Source organism: Suillus subalutaceus, assembly GCF_016647625.1.
Source record: "Suillus subalutaceus strain FC151 chromosome Unknown DFJ58scaffold_163, whole genome shotgun sequence".
In the NCBI taxonomy this organism is placed as follows: Eukaryota; Fungi; Basidiomycota; class Agaricomycetes; order Boletales; family Suillaceae; genus Suillus; species Suillus subalutaceus.
The window spans coordinates 44,866-67,364 of record NW_024540412.1 but is presented as its reverse complement, the minus strand read 5'-3'; the positions used below and the strand labels follow the sequence as shown (position 1 = coordinate 67,364).

Sequence of the window (22,499 nt, the reverse complement as noted above, 5' to 3'; positions counted from 1 at the left end):
TCCAGTGTTGATGAGCTAAGGCAAAGGCTAGTCTTCTCTGCCTATGTTTGATGGAGAGAAGAGGCTTTTTCTTCTTTGTTACTGCCTTGAGATGAGCTGCCTTGAGAACATTCCTCACAGTTTGTGAAGAGACAGGGGTAGTGATGGTGGAATTGATATAATGGGTGGCTTGGACAGCATTATCAGCCTTTCCTGTAGTGATATGTTGGATAATAGCCCTTTTGTCAGTAGAGGTAAGCTTGGATGGACGTCCTCCACAAGAGTTTTCCTTGTCTGGGTGGCTTTCTTTGATGAACTTGGCCACAGTGGACTTGCATATTCCAGTTCTAGAGGAAATTTGGCGAGCAGAGAGGCCAGCATAAGACAGAGAGAGGATATTATCTCTTTGAGCAGAGGAGATGGCTTTCATGGTGATTATGACTATGATACATGAGATATTCTGGTTTATATAGTTAGATATAGTCATAAAATAACATAATGACACCACTTTATAATTTATATAATAGTGGCATGATTTTTATGGTGTCATAAATAATGATTTATATAGTTTTAATATACACTCAAAAAACTGTCCACATGAGTCATCATTTTATAAGCCTTATATCTCCACCATATCTCCGCCGATTCCCACGGTGTAGGGCTCAAATAAAAGCCCTGAAGCCATACTACAATGTGGTATAAGTATGTCCTTGAGGAATTTGTTCATTCTCACACAATATCATAGATAGTGAAAAATGTCAAAACATGCGGACAGTTTTTTGAGCCACTGTAAAACAATGGCAAATAACAACAATGACCAAAGCTCGTGTTGGTCAGTATACAAATACCTGGTGAGAACGCTGGTCTCACAAAAAAACAACGGTGACCAAAGCTCATGTTGGTCAGTAAACACTACGTGGTGAGAACACTGGTCTCACAAAACTGGGTTTCTATCGCGAGAAACTTACGTAATCTCAAGGGAAACACTTTCCCTGCACTTGCCTGGACAGTTCTTACAAAGGAAATGGGCTTTGTAAGCAGCAATTTGTTCAGACTGAAGCTTCTTAGGTGAGAGTTCAATTTGCTCAAGTGGGAGTTCTTGAATGCAACAAGTGGGAGATCTATTTTTTGGGGGAGAATGGGCTCTCCTTATATACATTTTGTGTGGGAATATTATGTAAGTAAAAAGGTGATGTAATGACTTCAGAATGTGAGAAGAATATTCCAAAAACTGGAGCAGAATGTTCTAGCAGGTGCAAAAGAACATTCCAGAATATTCATGGTGGGATAATGACATCATTCTGAGTCACAATGAGTCACTATGAGTCATTATGAGTCATTGGAATGTTCTAGCAAATTCCATGGAACATGACATCATTATGACATCACTATGATATCATATCTTTCAACCAAAATACCTGCAGGAGTATAGGTGAAGTCCTATGACATCATTATGACATCATACCCTGTAGGTACAATTTTATGAAGCATCTGATTAGTCAGAGCATCCTAATAGAAAAGTAAAGTAAAGAAACACTAGAGAAAACAACTCAGAAATAATGGAACAAATAATAGTACACAATACGCGGGCTTTTTAGATAGGTTTTTGTTAGGCTTTGAACTTTTCTCTATGGGTTTCTCTAGCCAAAGTGAATAAGCCAAATGAAAGGCAATACATTAACCTTCATTTTGCTTCTCATATCAACTAGGTCATTATGTGATTCCCATCTCACATATGACTTTTCTTCAAAACATGGTGGATTCATGAATCACTGAGGGAAAACTGAAACTATTGGACCAAGGTTTGATACCAAGGTATGGGTTGACTAGTCTGAGGACTAAGCTAACAGACTTTGTCTTTTAGGGGGATACCTAGTAGTCATGTCTATGCATGATTCCCAAATCATGCAGGACAGCGCAACTCCAACTTGTCAACACTCAGCTTTCGTTCTATTACTACCAGTTTCCACCAGTTTGTGGATTCCCACATTAATTTGGTCTTAAGCATGCTCTAAGTAAGTACTGACCTCGCGCATGATTCAACAAAGAGAAGTTTTACTCAAAATTCTTTCAAACCACTATCCCACACTGGCAACCTCCAGTGGCACATGCAATTCACATTGTCCTTTGGGATTGATGACCCTATCTGACATAGCCTTTTTTGCAGGGGCTTACTCCCACGTATGTATTGTATGCAGTGCATTTTACTATAGTTGCTGGGATCAAGGCCATCTGGCTCTGTGGGGGCTTCTGCTCCCACATCCCATATCCTGCATTGTGCGGCAGTGTCATATCCCGTTGTGACAATCATACCAGCGCTAGGCGCGTATGAGTGTCAGAGGCATAAATTGCCTTGCCCAGAGGAAAAAGAGTAAGGCGCTAGTCACTAGTGCTATCATTCCCAAGCTATCCGCTTTGGAACCACTTTTCTCCCATAACGCGCTGCCCGGTCCGACGCCTAGGTATTTCGTCTTCCCATGTCCTGCCTATGTCCACCTACCTCCACTGGTGCGTTATTTTTCCTTAAAAGTCGCTACTCATCAGTCACAGGTCTTATTACATGTATCCTCATGTTCCACTGCGCTGCATGTCTTATTACTTGTCGCTACATCGTGCCCTCACCAGTGTTGCTACTAATCTCGCCTACGCACTCCCAAACCTTTACGCAGTATGATAAAATGACCCGTCGCACATACAGTACAGTACTTCCCTTCCCCGGACCTTTGCTGGTGTCGGAATCACTTTAGTCGCTATATCTCAGTCTTGGTGCAATCAATTCCGCTCTTGCCAAATCTCTTTGATTGTGTGTCGCTTGACTTGCTTTAAGTGCGCATCGCTAAAGTTCCCCCTTACGTTTGACTTTCGCAACATCGGGATCGCTATCAGTAGTCGAGCTATAATCTAGTCACTATCAGGCATTTCACTAGCACTGTCTTATCTTACTCCTCGCTTTCTCTCCCTTTGATTTCTTCTCGCTGTTGCTAGTCGGACGTCGCATAGCGCTATTGCATAAAACAACTTGCATAGCGCTTCTCACTTATACACATGTTTCTCTGTTGGCACTCACTAGTCGCTGATCACTATAGCGCTACTCATTGGTTTTTGGTCTTAGGTCACTATAGGTTTTTAGTCCTTTGCGCTATCGCTTCCCTTGCATATTAGTAGGGAGTTGCTTCAATAGCAGTCCTCTTGGGTTGAATACTACACTCACGCCTATTTGGATAAGTAGCGCTAGTTTCTAACTGGCCTAGTCACTATTTCTCCTTCACACTGGAAATCCAGACCCTCGGATTTGTCCCTAATGTCTCTGTTCTGAAGTCTAGGGATTGATTCCCTAGACCGAAGTTTTGCCTTTCCAGCACTTCCTGTCTTTCCGAGACTTCTGTCTACTTCTGTCAACTCCGTCTCTACTTCAGTGTAGTCTACCTCTGTTCGTTTCTACTCCAGACCTTGTCTGTAGTAGCCTTTCCCCTCCTGTCCTAATCCTGTCTGCTCCTCTGCTCCTCCTAGACCTTTGAACGACATAACCTTTGGACAACATAACCTTTGGACGTTGTAACCTTTGGACGTCTTAACCTTCAGACCTTCGGACATCCTGTCCTTCAGACCACTCCTCCTATCCTATCCTATCCTGTTTTGGACTCTGTCCATTGCAGTCTCTCCTCTATGTGTTTCCATCCAAAAAGCTTACCATGGGAAGTCCTTCAGCACTCCACCAGAGTAGCCAGTCTCCGGAAGTCCTTCGGACTTCATTCTGAAATTAAGGGCATGTACTCGGGTAAGGGGCACAGCGCACGAGCTAAGGCCAAGCCCTTCGGATCCATTAACCCTTGAGCTACGGTCTTCGTCAATATGCTTCAGTAGATCCTCATATATGTGTCTAAATCTCTGAAATGTAAAGTCAATTTCCAGCAGTTTCCCCGTCCTAAGCTTCATCAATGCACATTTGACAGCCACAGCAGCTGCGCAAAACATTTTGTTGAGTTTATGGAGGTAGGGGTAGAGGTTGTGTTCCACAATTGTATTGAGAAAAACATTCCACACCATCACATTTTCCAGGAAGTGTAACTCATGAGTATCTTCGTCCTCACCAAAAACATATCTGGGTAGGAATACTATTGTGTCGTCGATGAGCATGATGATCAAGCCTGCCTGGTGTTCAGGTTCGGTGGTGGCTGCCCGTGCTGGAGATCGCAGATGGTATCCAAGTTGGACTATATTGCATGCAATCTTTTGCTTGTCTGCATGATACTTTCGTATGGTGCAGATAGGTCCGTGTATAAGGTCTCCGAATTAACAGCAGCCTAATTATTTCTGAACACTTTTGACGCACGACCAATTTTTCAGTATAGGTTTAAAAAGGTACGAACTAGCTTACCTTCATCTTTATATTCTGATACTGCTGCTGCTCTCAACTCCTGTAGAACTAACTGCTGTCTAGTCGATAGGTCTGTTAAGCAGTTTTCATTAATGGCATCTGTGATGATTGACTGCTCCGCAGAGTCGACAATGCGCTGGTGCTTTGTATTGTTTTGGTCGTATACCAGATCCACACGGTATGTAGATGTGGATGGTGCTGATGCAGTGATAGGGAGGGCTGTGGATGGCACCAAATTAAATGCTCGAGACTGAGAACTGGATTTCTCCACCCTTCGCTATGAGTCCATCAGCACATTGGTATCATCTGACTGGCGATCACCTACCGTGGCCACTTTACCCCTCTTCTTTGGTGGCCCGTGATATTCGCGAAACTTGAAGGTGCTTTGCACCTTGCTGCCTTGCTGATGTTGTTCTCCATGTTGACTAGATGTTATGTCCTCATCCACGAACATTACCTCTTGATGAGGCTCATGCTTGGTGCCTTGTGGTAATGCTACATCCTTGCCCTTCAACATGACTGGCTCACTAAAGTCAGGATAGAAGGAACCCATGTTAGGAGAAGGGTAATAGTGCAGGGGCCTTGTGGCCAAATAAGGACTTTGTGCGATGCTAAGATTCATGACATTGTTGTACATGGCACCAAATGCAGGTGTATCAAGATTCTGATGGTACAGCTGCAGATGCATGCTAGTATCAGTAAACATGGGAGCATGAAACTGAGATGGCCCGGGCTGATTGTGCATAGCACCAATAGCAGGTGCGTCAAGATTCTGGGGGTCCTGTTGAGGCAGTTGAGGCATGCTCATCATCTGCAGGCCTGCATTGTACAACTCAGGCTCCGAGTCATTGTTGGTGGGCAGCTGTTTATCAGAGCCTGGGCCAGACTCGGATACTGAGAACTGCATCAGAGCATGCCCACCGTCGTTCTCGGGCCATGACAGCTGTGGAGGTACAGGCATCCGAGTCATATTAACCAGTGCATACAAATTGCGGGAAGCATCGAAGTGAGATATTTCATTGACATTTGGAGGCACCAGTTGGCGAGAGGGCTGCATTGTGGCGAGTTGTTCTCAAGGGTGGAAGAAATCTGCACATTGACTCAATGTGCAGATTTCCGCGATGGGAAAGTATCCTCATTATGACACAGGGGGATTGAATCAATTACAACAAGGGGTACAATGAGGCGAAACTGAATTGAATTTGAAAGAAGCCTTATACTAAGCCAAAAAAGTCTAAACTGGCTGCAGCGTGCCATAATTTCCAATATGGGGTGCCAAAGTCCAAATCAATGTGTTCACTTTATTGCTTAGGCTACTCCGGGTAACCTTATCGTTCATCATTATTAATATTGTAACTGAGAAACCCCAGAAACCCACAGGACAGCAGATGTGGAATTCTCAGCAAAGGACATTCAAAGTCTGATGGCTATTAACCGCTTAGGAACTCACTGTCATGCCCTCCCAGACCCTAGCACATTTCCAACTGCATTGAAAAAATGGATGTACTAGATGCTACTCCATGTGGCCAAGTTCCATGTTTGCCATTATCTACACCTCCTCAATGCCCTTGTAAACCACCTCACTACCCTACCTTTACTCTCAGTCATGTAGTCTCTCCTCCTAGTCATATCGTCTCCCCTCCCCAAACCTCTCCTCCAAGCTCTCCCTTATCATGCAGAGGATCAGGTATTTATGACTCCTGAAATAATGTGGCTTAACTTACATACCAGTGATAGTGACGAGCCTCTTGGAGATGGATGATGATATTTTTCCATTGACAGCTGATTCTAAGCATTCAGACAACAAACACCATATCACCAGCACCCCTGCTTTAACTGGATCACTGACTTCAAGTCGGCCTCAGCAGAATCATAGTGAAATTTGTGATCATTCTTTTCATCTGTATCGCCGGCCATCCTCTTTTCAAGAACATCACTTCTTTGATTGTATGTTGGGCAGTTCCAATGGTGACAATTTACTTGTTCCAAACCATGCATAGTTCTCATCATATGGATTGCAAATATAGCTGGATGATGCGTTCTTGATGCATTTGGATAGGCTTAGCCCGAGAGTTTTCCACTTGGTTGTCCATTTAAAGGAAGCAGTCCACGAACATCAACGCATGCGCCTCTTTACATCATACTGGGAACTGGAAGAAAGTGCCAGATGAAACACATTATGTGATTTCTTGTATCGCGAAGCACAAGTGGAGTTCGCTCAAGCAGAGTGAGAATCACGAGTGTTGTTGAATGCACTCCTTGAAAAGCATCCACCGTCTGTTGGTGTCACAGACACCCAATATCTCACTACAATCTGCGCCCACAACAAGGCTTCTCTCCGACAGGCTGACACTCAACTTGATCTTTTAGCAGATCATGTCGAGAGCAATGGGATGACCAGGTCATCCTTTGATGAGGACTACTTTGCTAATGACATTAGTGTTTCTCTTAAATAATAACAGCTCACTGACATATTTTCAGGCATGTTCATAAGGACACTTGCCCATTCCTGCATACAAATATGTACTCGTCTGTGTCTTGTCAGTGCAATGGGAGAATGAGATTGTATGATCAGTTAGATATGCCTAAGGCTCAAAGAATATCCATAGCCCAAACTGACAACCGTGACAACACTTCCTTTTTCAACTGTGATCGCATCCAGATTCCATCATACATGAGCTTTTTGGCATCTCGCATTCCTTCACACAGCAAAGATAATAATCATTCACTAACTCTTCAAGTTGACAGGTCATTTAATAGTACACTGCGGAGCACTAGTACTAATTTGCTTCCAACCATACAGTACTGCACGCCGCATGAGCACTGCATGTCCAACTCAAATTGGTCAGTCAAAGAACTGCCAACAATGTGTCCTGATTCTGGGCAGTCGCATCCTTCCGAGTCAAGTTGGTGTAAGTTACTAGTGTGGTAACCACTTAATATAATAGCATTCGTTGCGAGAAGAATGACCCATGCCAAAGGCTTCTCGCCCATGAAACCCAGTGAGAACCGGACCTCACCATATCGATGGAAAACGGCCAAAATATTGATGAACCAGGAACACAAGATTTCCGTAAATTTCTGTAGAGAATGGGACATGAGATTTTCTAGCAATGCTGTTCGACGGAGATCCCACGATTTCACGCCGATTTTTGCATATGATATTTCCATCAATGATGGTAGATTCTCAACTGTAGTCATACCAGGCAATAAAACTACCGAAATCGCACAAAAACAATGCTGATATACATTACAAGAACAAGCAAATCACAGTGCAAAAATGATAGCTGGTTGATACTGCCCCTGCCACTCACCTGGTCCTCACCTGTTTCCTGCCTGATGTCAACCTCTGCACCTGCGCTGGATGTTGACTGTGTTGCTGTTCCATTCGGATCCATATGCCTGAAAACATAAATCAATGCCGTGAAATAATAACTACCTGCTACCCACCTGCTCTGCTGCAACTGCGCTAGATGTCAACCAATATATTAGGCGTCGGATGAGAATTTGCTGATGACATTGATCATGTCACAAGCCTAAAGTCAGATGTTGCTGGAAGTTCTAGTCTTCTAGATTGACATACCTCCTATTTATTCAAAATGCTAGATCTAGGTGATGCACAGGCACAGACAGCGAGGACCCAGTGTTGAAGGTGGTATGGTAGACCAGGGACAGTGGATACTGTGGGCCTCAGGTCAGACTCAGTGATGCATGTTCATTCAAAAAGCTTTGTGCTGCGTGTACTAAGTCAGCACTATCTTGCACTTAGATAAGAGATTCATGCGCATATATGCGCTATAATAGATGATTCAGCGAACATTCGAAATGAGTTAGGTGTATCCAAGTCACTTACTGATTTGTGAGCCAGGCAGTGCAGAGAAACAGGCCGCATAGATAGTGTCCTAGAAAACATCTCAAATTAGGTTATTGAAAATATCAAAGCCAGAGAAGATACATACAGGGAGCTTTACCACTGTTAATCCAAAAACATCATCAATTTGAGACCTGTCTGGTCCAACAACTACTGTAAACAAGAATATGCCAGGCCACAGGGTGCTTCCGAAAGTAAGGAAATGGGAGGCTCCTGGACAGGCTGGACTAGACATTGTCATGGTTTGAGGGTGGACCTAGTGAGAATGTCGGAGTCTTGCTTAAATTCGTGTAATCGATCATTTCATATACGCTTACCAAGTCAAATCACATCATCTTGCAAGACATCGACAAAATGGTGTGTTTGAACTTTGCGTTGTATTGATCAAACATAATGCACATCAACTTTCTAAATATATGTGAAATTCACAATTTGCGTAGCTTTGTAAATATATCCATTGTTTTCCGTCGATATGGTGAGGGCCGGTTCTCACTGGGCATGAAAAATGACTTGCCAAACCCGACACAAGTGTAACGATCATATACTGCAAGACATGTTGTTCATTAGTGTAGACATGGTGCATTTGTATTACAGTAACTACATCTCCTGCCAAAGTACTTAAGCTTGCCCACCTGTGACAGTAGTTCTAAACTCTCGTTCCACTCTTTCTGGGCCAAACAGTAGTCTTCATCAGAATCATATGACACATTTAATGAGGAGTCTGAAGAATGGTCCGAGCATGGTCCACGCTCAGATTGTTTTATGCTGGGCTTGCTTTAGCCTGGTTCTGCAGTATTTTGATGGATATTTCTAGACTAAGTTAACAGTGGTGTTGCCACTTTATGCAGCGCAGCATTTGTGATACACATTTAGGCCCATTGACAGTACTCACAATGACAACTGCCTCGCTCTCGTGTTTCTATGGCAATAGATGTCAGTGTCATATACCATATATCCGGGTACAGATCTGAAGATCCAGATCTCAGATCCGATCCAGATCTGATGGACATATCCGTCGTCTGGTCCACAGATCTGATCTGATTCTTATTTCATTTCCTGTTCATATAACTCTAACTATCATTCATCTCCTTTTGGTATTCCTCTACACCGGTAATCTGGTTATCCTTACTTCCGCTATCATTACTGATCCATTTAACTTATGTTCATTTCCGATTCATGATTCATGATCCATCCAACTTACCAATACACTTTGATTATACTTTGCTTATACTTCGTACATAGCCTCGCACCTTTGCTTATTGATCATTCCGTTAGTTATCTGTAGTATATAAACCCTTGTATATGCGCTGTAGTACTTCAGTTCGAATATCATCTTAGATTGCACTCATTCCGTGTGGACCCTAAGTCCCTCCGTTTGTCCTCCATTATCCGTCTGAACTTGAGTCTTCTACTCTTGTCTAATCCGAGACTTAGGATTGATTCCAATAGTCTACATATCTGCCTCTGTATTCAGATAGTCTTTATCTGTTAGTTTTTAGTTCGGATCTGATCTGGATTAGTTGTTACTCTATACGTCCGATATCTGGAAGCCTTAATGTATCTGTTACGATACTTATCCGTCTCACTAGACGCGATACTTCAGTACTCTGAAATAAGAGGCAATACTCGGGAAAGGGGCATAGCGCATGAGCTGAGGTCAAAGCCCTTCAGATCTGAGACCCCTTGAGTACAGTCTTAACAGTCAGTTAAAGTATATTGGGTAGCTTTTAATGGAACTCGCTGAACCTGACAATGTCAGATAACTCACAATGTTCAAAATGTGTGCATATATGCGCCATAATGGCAAATAGCACTTACTTGGATGACTGTCGAGTGGGTGAAATCAGCAGATGGATTGGGCCGTGAAAAGGCCTAGTACTTATCTTGTTAGTGCAGTGGCTAAGCAAGAAAATCAGTATCACATGGTACCAGGATGGTTGAGGTCAACAGCAAGATTTTGCTGAGAGGAGGACAAGATGATGGAGGGGAAGAAGAAAGCTGAGGTGAACTGAGTATGGATGGAATGTCCCAATATATATCATAATTGGTCCACTGCATATCAATATCATCACATGAAGTGATGGTGCATGCACAAGAATGTTCAAACATTCAAATATTGAGCAAAGTCAAGTCAAAGAATTTCAACATGTTCAACCAATCTTCAACCAATCTTTGCTCAATTAAGATAGGCGTCACTCTTGTCCAACACCCTACATAAGCATAACCCTAACCCTAAAAATGGCCAAACCTTCGACTTGAAAATTTTCAACAGTTGAGATTGAGAGACTGAAGAAAGATTAGTGACGAGTTTGTTATTAGTACATGTAGTAACACTATACACTGGTGCATTAGGCCTTTCTCAGTGCCTCCTTAACAGAGTCCGAGCTGAGTTTCCGGTGTAATGCTTTGGCCTTCCGGCACCTTTTGACCTTTGTCTTTCCCCTTCAGCAGCAGTATTCTGTGCTTGAAAGAGGATTTCTGAGAATGTGAGAAGTGCTGCTTCATCCTGTATATCTCCCTCTTCTTCCACACTGAACTCCATATCATCTTCAGAATCACTGCAGCTGGAGTCCTCCTCAGAGTCAGAGACATCTTCGACTGTGGCTTTGCGGGACTTGGAAAGTGCAGACTGAATATTTCTGAGACGAGCCTTATTAGCTTTAGACTTTACACCCATCGAGAGATGCTTTATGTGTGTAATATCACTGATTTTTGCTGCCTTCTCCTCCTCGGTCCTGCCCAGGCACATATCACGTGATGTATTATATAAGCGGCCAAATATTGGTGTGCCGAAAACTTTAAAATCATTCCCTTGCATCCCATGGCCTTATAAACCACTTTCTGACTTTATAGAACAAAATTTTTCGGAGGATGAAAATCTCCTCCAGTTTTGAATATTTTTTATTTCTGCTTCCTGGCAATTCAATTTATGCTACTCATAGATAGTTCCTAGGATCCATATACATTAGAAACAAATATATGTGTCCATAATTTGAGCAATGGCGAGGCTCTCAATGTGCTGATGTAAGCGGTGCTGGATAAGAGTGACGCCTATCTTATGAAGGGCTGCACTGGACAAAAATTGGAACACATGGAAATGGATTTTCAAAACAACAAATCAAAGAAAATCAGTTGTCAATTGTCTGATTTTGAAGTCCCTTGTTTGCATTTGGCTGTATTGGGAAATGGATGATCATAAACAAAGTTGCTGAACGTGTACACTGACTTGGACCGTTGTCGGCGAGCATGGATGAACACGAAGTCCTAGCAAATTCCGCTAAGGACCTCTGGAGACCATACGACAAGGATATAACAAGCTTGGTCACCATACTTACATTTTTCTCCATACTCACATTTTTCTCCATACTCACATTTTTCTCCATACTCACATTTTTCTCCATACTCAGCTCGGTGATAGCACAAGGCTTAATGCTGCTGTGGTGAACAAGTTTTGGCTGGGCTGTAGGTAGTACAACCGCAGCTCGGCTACGGCCCGCTCCAGCTTGGCATTCATCGGTTTGCAAGTATTTTGGCTATCCTAGTGAGCCAGGCTACTTATATATAGTTTGGTCCGGTTCATTAGCCGTTTGGAGTCCCACGAACCAACTGTAAGCCAAAAATAATCAACGGCGGCTCAAGCTGATTTATAAATATGAAATCACATCTCTGTTCATGAAGTCTCATTCCCGGTTAGTTTGACTGTTACTCCTCGAAACCTCAAGGCTCAAGTTATCTCATAGTATACCCACCATGAACCATAAGGTCCCGATACGAGTTGACAGTAGATTCAGACTCGGAGATGTTTTGGGATCTGGTTCATACGGTGTGTTGTTCACAAGCTGACTATAATTATAAACAATTAACATACTCTGGAATCTACTTATGCAGTTGCCATCAAACTCGAATCTATCACAGCCCAGCCATCTTCTGTACAGCACGAATACGCCATTCTGAAACAACTTGAAGGGGGTGTTGGGATACCCCACACTCTCTGGTTTGGTCGAGAATGAACATATCATGCTTTGGCTCTCGGCCTCCTTGGGCCATCACTGCATGATCTTTTCCTCGCACATGATCGAAAATTTAGCCTTCATACTGTTGTCGATCTAGGAATTCAACTGATCAGTCGGTTTGTGCTGGGTTGTTGCAGATAGGCTAACTCATTTTCCAGCTCTCACGTCTTGAGTACAGCCACTCAAACAATTATGTTCACTGTGATATCAAACCGCAGAATGTCTTGGTGGGCCTTGGCCATCTGAAGCACACTGCATTTATAATTGATTTCGGTATCGTGAAGGAATACTGGGACACTGCAACCAGAGTCCATATTCCCTTTTGTCAGAATCAATGTCTCACTGGCACTCCTGCCTTCGCTTCAATCAACAACCACTTAGGAGTTGACCTGGGTCATCGTGATGACCTTGAATCACTTACTTACATGTTGATCTATCTGTTACGTGGCTCCCTTCCTTGGTTAACTAGTGACTCCGAGAAACTCTCCAGCTCTTCTGTACTCGAGTGCAAGGTCAACACCACCATCGAAGTCTTATGCGATGGAATTCCCATCAAATTTGCAAGTGTTCTCATCTACACGTGCTCTCTTGCGTTCTCGGAAGACCCTGACTATGGGCATCTTCGTTCATTGCTTTGTGGACCCTCCAATCTCCAATGAACACTGGATGGTTGAGGCGGCCCCATGTCTGCTGGATGCAACACCACTTTGCAGATCTACTTGTGTGTGAGTATTCTGTCTCATTTTCCCATTCACAATCTGAAGCTAATGTGATTTCCAAGTTTACAACAATGTAATGCCTCTCCCATGCACCCAACTGCACTGTGGAAAAAGCCATTAGTTGCTAGATCACGCTGTTGAATATGTCTTTCGTTCTATCTCTACATAACTGTACAGTGTACTCTACAATCAGTGTTTCTCATAGGTTTCATACCATTCAATGCGGTCAAATACATGTCAACAAATTTGATAATCCTGATTCCTGAGGCCTGATTCCCAACTCCATGCTGAGTCACGCAGCTTCTTATCTTTTTCTCACCCTACCATCTCCTTGCCCATCCTCCTTGCAACTTGCAAGTGTTGTTTTTCTCCAAATCGGTCGGCCTGCTACAGAAACAAACTTGTCCTGCATATCGCCATCATGACCAACCTCCTGGACGACGCATGGGGGATTTTCCACAAACACCCCAATCCCCTTGCCCTGTATCGCTATTAAATGCTCAATCAATCAGTTATCGACTCCTGGAATGAAGGTAAGCATTAAATCACTTGAGCCATTGGTTGATAACTGAAACACGTGTTCAGTGATCGTCAAACCACCCACCCTGAGAACCAAACCCTTTGCAAACATGAGGAGTCCCTTTCGCTGGATGTCCTTGCTACATCGCAATCTGGCTTCTGGATAGCCAGTTGACTCTGAGGATGTAGGTAAGCTTTACTTTCCTTGATATAACCAACTGATTGCGAGATCTAGGGTACATCAGAATGCACATCTTATGGTATCGGTAACCCTCTCATTGGGTAAGGTAGTGGGCATCAGGGAAACCCCACACATATATTGCGCCGCCTAGGACCACTTGAATGAACAAGATCTTACGGTACATACCTTGGGCATATGTTCAGTTGTCCCCCTGGTGTCATATCACAATTAATGATGTTGTGTACATGTTGGACTTGTCATGAGTTGGCTCAGGACTGGGGTTTGCCCACTGTTTCCCTTGATGAAGATACATAAAGACTGTGTCTTTGAATCTTTACAGCCACTCAAACATGCCTTCTCGTCGACAAGGGCAGAAGTCTCAAGTTACTGCTGTGCCTACTCATGCTGCTGTAACTCCTACTGCTGCTGCTCCAATTGATGCTACCCCCATCGTTACCCCCATCACTGCCACTGTTGCACCCATCGCTGCCGCTGTTGCATTGAATGCAACTATGCTTCAACACCCCCAAAGGCAACAGCAACTGCCTCTGAGGTTCTGCAATAATAGCCCAGTTTGTACTGGCACTAGTTGCACACCAGATGATGGCGAATACATTGACATTGGCAATGTCTCCGGGGATGAAGAAGATAACTTGCCGGCACCCAGCATTAGGGCTCCTCCAGTTCCCAGCCCTCTGCAGACAGCTACTAGTACCATCTACTCCACCTAAGTCAATCCCTTAGTTACGGGTGTCCAAGGAAAGCAGCCTAAAAGCACGGCTGATATCAACTACTTCTTCAGGGGAGATTCAGCTACTAAACGCAAGATTTGCAGAATCTGTGAGTGAGTTTTGCATCTGCAATTATTTCGTTCTTTCTTATTATGGCCTTGTCCAGGGAGTTGCAGAAGGTGGACAGTTCACACCAGGTTATGTCATATCAGCACTCAACCGGCACTTCTGCCCATCGTACTCATGCTTTCTATCACCACACTGACTTTTTCCTGCAAGAGGCGGAGCGCCTATGCTGGCCGATCTACATACAGCCACTCAATGAGTGACTTGCTGAAGGGTGGACTTTGGCAACTATCCGTGAAAGGCTCCGGGACCCTGTGTATCACATTGAGTCGCTCGGTACCATCCCTAATCAGGGACACGGCAATTTTCCGCCTGGAACCACCTTAAGATAGGCGTCACTCTTATCCAGCACCGCTTACATCAGCACATTGAGAGCCTCGCCATTGCTCAAATTATGGACACATATATTTGTTTCTAATGTATATGGATCCTAGGAACTATCTATGAGTAGCATAAATTGAATTGCCAGGAAGCAGAAATAAAAAATATTCAAAACTGGAGGAGATTTTCATCCTCCGAAAAATTTTGTTCTATAAAGTCAGAAAGTGGTTTATAAGGCCATGGGATGCAAGGGAATGATTTTAAAGTTTTCGGCACACCAATATTTGGCCGCTTATATAATACATCACGTGATATGTGCCTGGGCAGGACCGAGGAGGAGAAGGCAGCAAAAATCAGTGATATTACACACATAAAGCATCTCTCGATGGGTGTAAAGTCTAAAGCTAATAAGGCTCGTCTCAGAAATATTCAGTCTGCACTTTCCAAGTCCCGCAAAGCCACAGTCGAAGATGTCTCTGACTCTGAGGAGGACTCCAGCTGCAGTGATTCTGAAGATGATATGGAGTTCAGTGTGGAAGAAGAGGGAGATATACAGGATGAAGCAGCACTTCTCACATTCTCAGAAATCCTCTTTCAAGCACAGAATACTGCTGCTGAAGGGGAAAGACAAAGGTCAAAAGGTGCCGGAAGGCCAAAGCATTACACCGGAAACTCAGCTCGGACTCTGTTAAGGAGGCACTGAGAAAGGCCTAATGCACCAGTATATAGTGTTACTACATGTACTAATAACAAACTCGTCACTAATCTTTCTTCAGTCTCTCAATCTCAACTGTTGAAAATTTTCAAGTCGAAGGTTTGGCCATTTTTAGGGTTAGGGTTATGCTTATGTAGGGTGTTGGATAAGAGTGACGCCTATCTTATCTCTGGATGATTATATCCCAGATTTCAGCATCAATGAGATGCACCGTCAGTTGGTGAAATTCATAGTTGCAGACGATCAGGCAAGTTGATATTTACTTTCTATGTCCCCTGTCCCCTTGCTAATTCATTTTCTGCAGGCAATAAACATTATCGAATGTGTGGAGTTTTGATGCCTGATACATTTTTTACGGAAGGATTTGACCGATTCAGACATTCCCCACCGCACAAAACTTCGTGAGCTAATAATTGTTGCGTGGCAGGAGTATTTCCAGGTGTTGAAAGGTGATCTTGCTGTGAGTGTCTGGTTATCGAGAATCCCACCATACATCTTAGGTACACTCACTGGATTGCCAAGGAAGAGCAGACATCAGTGCTCGTCTTGAAGGCAGCCTTGATTGTGTTTCACCACGTTCCAGGAAGTCATACCGACAAATCTCTTGGTTCAGTAATGCTGCATCTCCTCGATCGTGCTGATGTTGCAAAGGATGTGAGTGTTCAGCTGTACCATATATGTGCTCTGACTTCATTTAGCCTGGACACTTCACTTTGGACAATGCAGCAAACAATCAAACATGCATGAAGGAGCTCTCAAGCTTACTCGAAGATCGCAAGATCAAATATCATCCAATCGAAAACAGAATCCCTTCTTTTCCGCACGTAATCAACATATGTGTGAAACATATTGTTGACAACTACGTGACAGTGGACTTCTCATCCGTGGAGAATACCTGGAGTGTTTGTGGTCAAATCATCGACAAGAATGAGTATGTTGGCGCCATCACCAGTAAAGCTCTCGAACAGGCTAGAAATCTTGTGTGCTCCATCCATGCATCAAACCAACGATGTTCGGCTTTTAGGAAGACCATCGAGATAGGTAATGAAAGTGATTATTTCCAAGGAGACACAGGCGAGCCTATAAAGCTCCCTGAAGTCGAACTCCTGCTCAATGAGCCAACCCGCTGGGATTCAGTTTATGTCATGCTCAATCGTCTATGCAATCTACGTCAGGTGAGGTCTCATCTCACTGAATATTTGTGGTGGGCTAACCATTGCCTAGGCGGTTGATATATTCTTTGAGTCTGCCAATCAATGCTCTATATATGACAAAAAGTTGAGTCCAATAGAATGGCATTTCCTACAGGACTTTGAAGTAATTCTGGAGGTCAGTATCGACATCTTCGTAACCTATGTCACATCTAATCTTGTAATTTCAGTCCCCCCCACAGAGCTCACCAATCTATGTTGAGCAAGAGCACTCCCATGTTGGGTCGTACAGTTCCAGCGTTTGAAAGGTTACTTGAGGATTGGAAGCAGGTGGCCAATAGCGCCCCACACTGTGCACCGCTCATCAACATTGGTTTGACTTGGGTGGAGAAGTATGATGACAGGATGTCCTGCACAAATGCATATGCCATTGCGATGTGTCAGTCCCTCGCATTTTTATAAAAGTTGATGTCTTATGATTGGTTTATAGTTGTTGATCCCACATGTTGAATGTCATGGGCTACAGATCATTGGGATGAGGACCGTGTAAAGTTAGCAAAGAAATTCATTCTCAAACTAGTACATCTTACCTTCACCAAAGGCTGGGCGGCATCACAATGGGCCATGGAAACTGCGATGGCATCTGATAATAGCTCCAATGAGCTTTTGGGACCTGTCTCAAGTGGACCTACAGATGACAGCCATGCATATGACGCTGTTCTCAAAGCCATTGCAGAGCAAGAATGTGATGACATCGACAACGAGGTTGTCATCTATGATACCTGACATGTCCTTGATCTTTTGTTTTTGTTTCTCGCTTTGTGTTTACCATCACGCACATTATGATCCTTCTTGCATTGTGTTTGGATATTGAATTTCAGTTGTTATCTGACAATCTCCTCATCTAGGCAATCCGGATATTCTTCAGTCCACTACTGGGTAAGATCCTTGATATATGTTGGGCTCGAGGATCGCCCTTCTCCTCAGGTGAAGCTAAGTTGTCCGGGATTTTGAAGGTTCTGTTTCAGGTATCATCTTGCCCGTACCAGAGAGTGCCATTGCCACTATATCCCCATCATTGGATACCTTGTGAGTGCCCCCTATGACTATTGCGAAGCTCTTGTTCATATCATGGTGTTGTCTTAGGTCCACTTGGTGCGCTGGTCAGCAGTTTCACAGGATCTTCAACTTTGACCTGCGAGGAAGCACCAGCATCTTCAGAATCAGTTGCACCTTCGACAGGCACCTTCTAGTCTTCACCATTGGTGGTTACTTTGGGCTTCAGGTGTATGTTTCGATCTTTAGTGTCATTAGCTGATGCGCCTCCTCTAGCTTGGTCAGCTATTCACATCTTGTCATGTACTCTTCTGGATTCCAACACACCTTTCAACGAGGCATGGAGGCAAGTGCATAATATAATGGTATTAGTACTGAGGTGTCACTGTGGGAAGTAACAATAAGGTCACTCCCTGCTCGTTTCTCTCAGAGGCTCTCTCTGCTCATCGTAAGTCGAGACACCTTGCGGTTTTTCATCTCCAACTGAAGCTTTCAACAGGATCAGCCTACGATACTTGGGCACCCCAAAGACAATGTCTTCCTTGACAAGGTCAGTACTGTTGTGGTCCCATATCCAAAGCATCCTACTGAGCTTTATACAGTGCTTCACCTCCGCAAAGGTGGTCATTAAGCAAATGATCGAAGTGCTGGCACCTAGTGGTCTTGTGCGCACTGCTCCTGATGGTAAGATACTGTTCTAATCAGCGATTCTCTTGGTCTCATCATACTTCAAGGCCACTTTGTCTTTGTGTCTTTCGCCTCTGCATTCATGCTCAAGGTGAAAGCTTACATATCTAGTGCGGTGCCGTTCTCACCTCATTACTTAGCTTCTGCGTCCCGAGTTTGCTCAACTGTTGACAGGTCAGATGTAGGATGAGATCTTTGAACTCATTGGCCGCTTGATCACAATGCTTCAAGATGTTGCCATTGATGAACATCACACACCACACCTGATGGCTCAACGACAACCAAGCCGGAAGGCAAGCTTGACCACACTAACCCTCTCTCGTTGGCACCATTCATATTCTACGCTTTTCTACATGAGGCACCATCGCTTATGTCGCTGTCAACGTGGATGATGTGAGTGCTATGGTTCTGATACTTTGTTGTTAAACCAGATTCCTCACTGTTAATGGTTATAGCACCAAGAAGAAGGACCAGAGGATCTCAAGTTCAAATGTGAGCATGTTTGCCATGCAGTGCATAATCAAATATTTAACCCAAGTAGCTTTCCTTGGAGCAGACGCTAGCACAGACCAATGAACACAATCCTGGGGCTTCAAACCTTGACTGAGGTACATCGAAAACTCTGCCTCATCATTTCCCCTGACGTGTATTGAATTACAGGGTATCTCACAGATCACACCACTGCGCAAAGGTCCATCTGGATTGTGGACAGTCGAATACTATCAGCCATACTTTGACGTTGATACCTCAACCGTCTTGAAGTGATGCTACACAACACTCCTCCCCACCTCACCTTCATACAATACATTGTGCAGTATGCTGCTGCAGTATGTGTTTCCCTTTGTCACGGTCTTTTGTTCGTTGATGGTGTCCCCGCAGAGAGGTATCGATGTTATGATGGTCAGTACCACATTGCGGCCACTTACCCCGAATTATGTTGCGTGTTTTGACGCTAGCCCATGGGCAGAGTTTGCCCCACATATTACGTCAAGCCAGCAACGTCGTATTGCTACTGCCATGATCTTGAACTCTATTCCTCTGGCGACACGAAGGCAGATCTCTACTTGGTATGTCTACTCTTGACATCACGCTACGCCCGGCTCAAATGAAGCTTCTTCAATGCCCCTTTCACCCATCTCTTCACCTGCCCTTTCACTCACTGCTCCCTCGACTCCCTCGACATTTCTTCTCACCCCAATTTGCGATGATCTTCAGCTTTGCAAAGCTGCATCCCTTATCTCTGCTTGCCCCGCTTGGATCCTGCAAGCATGATCCACACTACAGTACAACTAAATTGGGTAAGTTTTCTGAACATCAGATCAAAACATTGACTGACATTGACTTGGGGGCCCATATTGAATGACAATTGTTGATATCGGATATGAGGTTAGATTCTAGTGTGTGTTGTAGACAGATGTTAGCGCTGCCTAATTCAGAACCTAGGCCCTGGGCCTTGGCCCTTGGGCCTTTGCTATTATTATCACTCAATATATTTACTATTTATAAATCAATACAAATATATCATATATCTATTCTAATGTTAAGTGTGGCTGGAGCTGGCTTGAAGCCTATGAAACGGCTCCAATGACCGGACCGAGCCATGTATTACATAAGCTTAATTTGGTATGCAGCTAACCTAATTATAGCTCCGCTCTCAGCTAAAGCCGGCCACAAGCCAGAGCTGCAGCAACACTAGCTGTAGGTAAAAGCACGAAACCAAAATATACGAGTCTCCTGGTGGATTGATTATGTAAGCAGCAAAAGTGCGAACCTAATCTAAGGAAAGTGTGAATAAGAGATGCATAGTGACAAGTGCCTCTGCAAGGCTAGAGAAAGTTTGAACACCACACCACCAAGAGGGAATGTTTGCGGTTCATTCGCATAGTAGAACAGGTGCTGTCACTCTATTTGCTGTTCCGATGGCTGATACTGAGATGTTGGGGATTAAGTGAGCTCGTTGTGTTCTGCAGGGAGCTGCTGCTGCATCTGGTTGACCAAGTTGATGGGTGATTCCATGTAGGCAAGTGGTAAGTTGTACCTGTTGAGGAGGTGAGGGGGGTAGCGGGTATGGTACAGTCGGGATGTTCAGATGTTTATGTGCTAGACAGGGGTGCTGTATCAGTCTGGGGGTTTGTGAGGCAGGGATACTTCACTGAATGTTTGACAGAGCCGTCCTGTCGAGTTGACATAGTGAGTGAGATGGGGGACTGCATCTGGGTTCGATAGGATGTAGGAGAGGGAGGAAGCTTTGCACCCTAGTGCACTTGATAGTGTGTGTCTCTGATGGTGGAAGTGTTGGCAATCAAGGAGGAAGTGGGGGACTGTTTCTTCTATTCCTGAACAGTGTGCACAGAACGGGGACAGTTCTTTTCCTATGCGGTGGAGGTGACGATGGAGGGGGACGGGCCTGTGTGCAGTGCCATATATAGACCTGTGAGACTGTTTGGGGAAGTTAGCCGTGAATGTAACAAAGGAGCAATCTAAAATCTTAGGGTCAATCTATTGATATGGTTGAATCTTGGCAATTTGCACCAGAGTCTTCTCCAGCGATCTTGTGTTGATTGGTGATGCGCCACTTTGAGGGCAGAGATGCTGAGGGGGAGGGAGTTGAAGTGAAGAAATCTGGGGAGAGATATGGTGGGGCTGTTGTTCTGACGACCTTCTGCGGCTTTCTTGGCGTGTTTATCTGCTTCTTCGTTCCTGGGCACCTTTGAGTGGCCTGGTACCCAACAGACAGCGGAGTCAAAATCAAGGTACTCTCTTGCTATTATCTTCTTTCTGCTATGAAAACGATTGATTAAGTATGTGCCCGAGTGCGTGTAGAATCCTTCACCTGATTGGATTGCCGCTTGGTTGTCAGTGAAGATGGATATTGGGAATGTGGGTCCACCTCCATTGCGATGAGTTCCACAGCCAACGATAGTCCAACAACATCAGCTTCGAATATGGTGTGTTCTTCATCTTTGCCTAGGTAGTAGCGTAGGACATGAGGGCATTGTCCTGTCCTGAAGAGTATGGCTGCTGCTCCGATGTTGCCCTGGTGACCTGAACCATCACAGTATACTTGTATTCCATCCGTGTTGTGGGCATGCTCCTCTAATTGCCTTCTCCTTGGATGGTGCAATGTGTGTCTTGTATGCATTTGAGTTCGTTGCTGGTACGAGCATTTTGATCTCTTCTGGATCTATTGCATATTGACAAGTGAGGCAGTGTAGGGAGGTGCGATGGGATCCCACAAATCTCTGGGCTGCACGTTGAACTGGCGTGTGAAGTAGATGTGATTTCAGGTGAGTGGTGAGGCGAACTATAGCTCTGTGACAAGTATTTTGTAGAAGGAGGGAGGTGGGGAGCAGGTTGGTGTGAGCCTCTAGCAGGTTAGTGGCTGTTGTTCTCATTGCTCCTGTGATAGCGAGGGCAGCAATATGTTGTACTGATGATAGGCATTTAGTGACTCTGATGGATCCTCGTTGGCGGTATCCGAGCTATCTTGGAATGATGGCGTGAACCAGAGATCGGCCATGTAGGTCATTTTGGGGACGGCTACCACTAGGTAGAGTTGACGCATCAGCCATAATGGGATGCCCTTAGCAGAGGTGGACAGGCGGCATAGCTAAAACACATAGGCAAGGCCCTTCGCCACGGCATTATCAACTTGCACATTCCAACGCAGTTCCTGGTCGATGATGACACCTAAGAAGCGGTGTGTGGCAGAGGGGCGGATGGTTGCACCCTGAATGTGCATGTTGGGGTGGGTCTTCTCATGATTCATGGAGAAATATATAAGGGCAAATTTGTTAGTTTCAAACTTGGAGTTGTGCTTCCTGGACCATTCATATCCTCCATCGGGGCGCCCCGTTTGAGCATGTCTGCTAGAATTGCGTGGGTCAATTCAAAGTCCTTACCAATGGCAATAAAGGCTGTGTTGTCGACGAAGGCAAGTGTGAGTTCCTTAAGCGATTCCCTACTGTGCCGTGCTGGAGTGATGTCTCCTAAGTCCAAGCTGTAGATAATGTATAGGATCATTGCTAAGGGGTTGCCTTGGCCTATGCCGT

General features: G+C 44.4%; 6 protein-coding genes across 6 annotated transcripts; 3 read left to right on the top strand and 3 right to left on the bottom strand.

The window, feature by feature from the left end:
- Positions 1–3,666: 3,666 nt before the first annotated feature.
- On the bottom strand, positions 3,667–5,414 carry DFJ58DRAFT_734017 (uncharacterized protein; the record flags this gene model as incomplete). The annotated part of the gene is made up of 3 exons (XM_041386392.1): positions 3,667–4,220; positions 4,358–4,634; positions 4,683–5,414. The coding sequence occupies 3 exons, from the start codon at positions 5,412–5,414 to the stop codon at positions 3,667–3,669; spliced, it is 1,563 nt and encodes a 520-aa protein (XP_041237954.1).
- A 2,130-nt stretch (positions 5,415–7,544) lies between these two features.
- On the bottom strand, positions 7,545–8,469 carry DFJ58DRAFT_917250 (uncharacterized protein; the record flags this gene model as incomplete). The annotated part of the gene is made up of 5 exons (XM_041395520.1): positions 7,545–7,597; positions 7,683–7,759; positions 7,808–7,826; positions 8,211–8,259; positions 8,317–8,469. The coding sequence occupies 5 exons, from the start codon at positions 8,467–8,469 to the stop codon at positions 7,545–7,547; spliced, it is 351 nt and encodes a 116-aa protein (XP_041237953.1).
- Positions 8,470–10,587: 2,118 nt separating this feature from the next.
- Positions 10,588–10,977, bottom strand: DFJ58DRAFT_846213 (uncharacterized protein; the record flags this gene model as incomplete). Its single annotated transcript, XM_041393270.1, has 1 exon — positions 10,588–10,977. One exon carries the CDS (start codon positions 10,975–10,977, stop codon positions 10,588–10,590), a length of 390 nt encoding a protein of 129 aa, XP_041237952.1.
- A 1,001-nt stretch (positions 10,978–11,978) lies between these two features.
- Positions 11,979–12,900, top strand: DFJ58DRAFT_718791 (kinase-like domain-containing protein; the record flags this gene model as incomplete). Its single annotated transcript, XM_041384527.1, has 4 exons — positions 11,979–12,051; positions 12,117–12,222; positions 12,316–12,361; positions 12,400–12,900. 4 exons carry the CDS (start codon positions 11,979–11,981, stop codon positions 12,898–12,900), a joined length of 726 nt encoding a protein of 241 aa, XP_041237951.1.
- A 2,251-nt stretch (positions 12,901–15,151) lies between these two features.
- On the top strand, positions 15,152–15,541 carry DFJ58DRAFT_846212 (uncharacterized protein; the record flags this gene model as incomplete). Its single annotated transcript, XM_041393269.1, has 1 exon — positions 15,152–15,541. One exon carries the CDS (start codon positions 15,152–15,154, stop codon positions 15,539–15,541), a length of 390 nt encoding a protein of 129 aa, XP_041237950.1.
- Positions 15,542–17,806: 2,265 nt separating this feature from the next.
- Positions 17,807–19,719, top strand: DFJ58DRAFT_846211 (uncharacterized protein; the record flags this gene model as incomplete). The annotated part of the gene is made up of 12 exons (XM_041393268.1): positions 17,807–17,991; positions 18,133–18,208; positions 18,260–18,310; positions 18,363–18,444; positions 18,495–18,538; positions 18,588–18,621; positions 18,806–18,840; positions 18,903–18,939; positions 19,108–19,138; positions 19,263–19,347; positions 19,404–19,514; positions 19,663–19,719. The coding sequence occupies 12 exons, from the start codon at positions 17,807–17,809 to the stop codon at positions 19,717–19,719; spliced, it is 828 nt and encodes a 275-aa protein (XP_041237949.1).
- Positions 19,720–22,499: the final 2,780 nt, after the last annotated feature.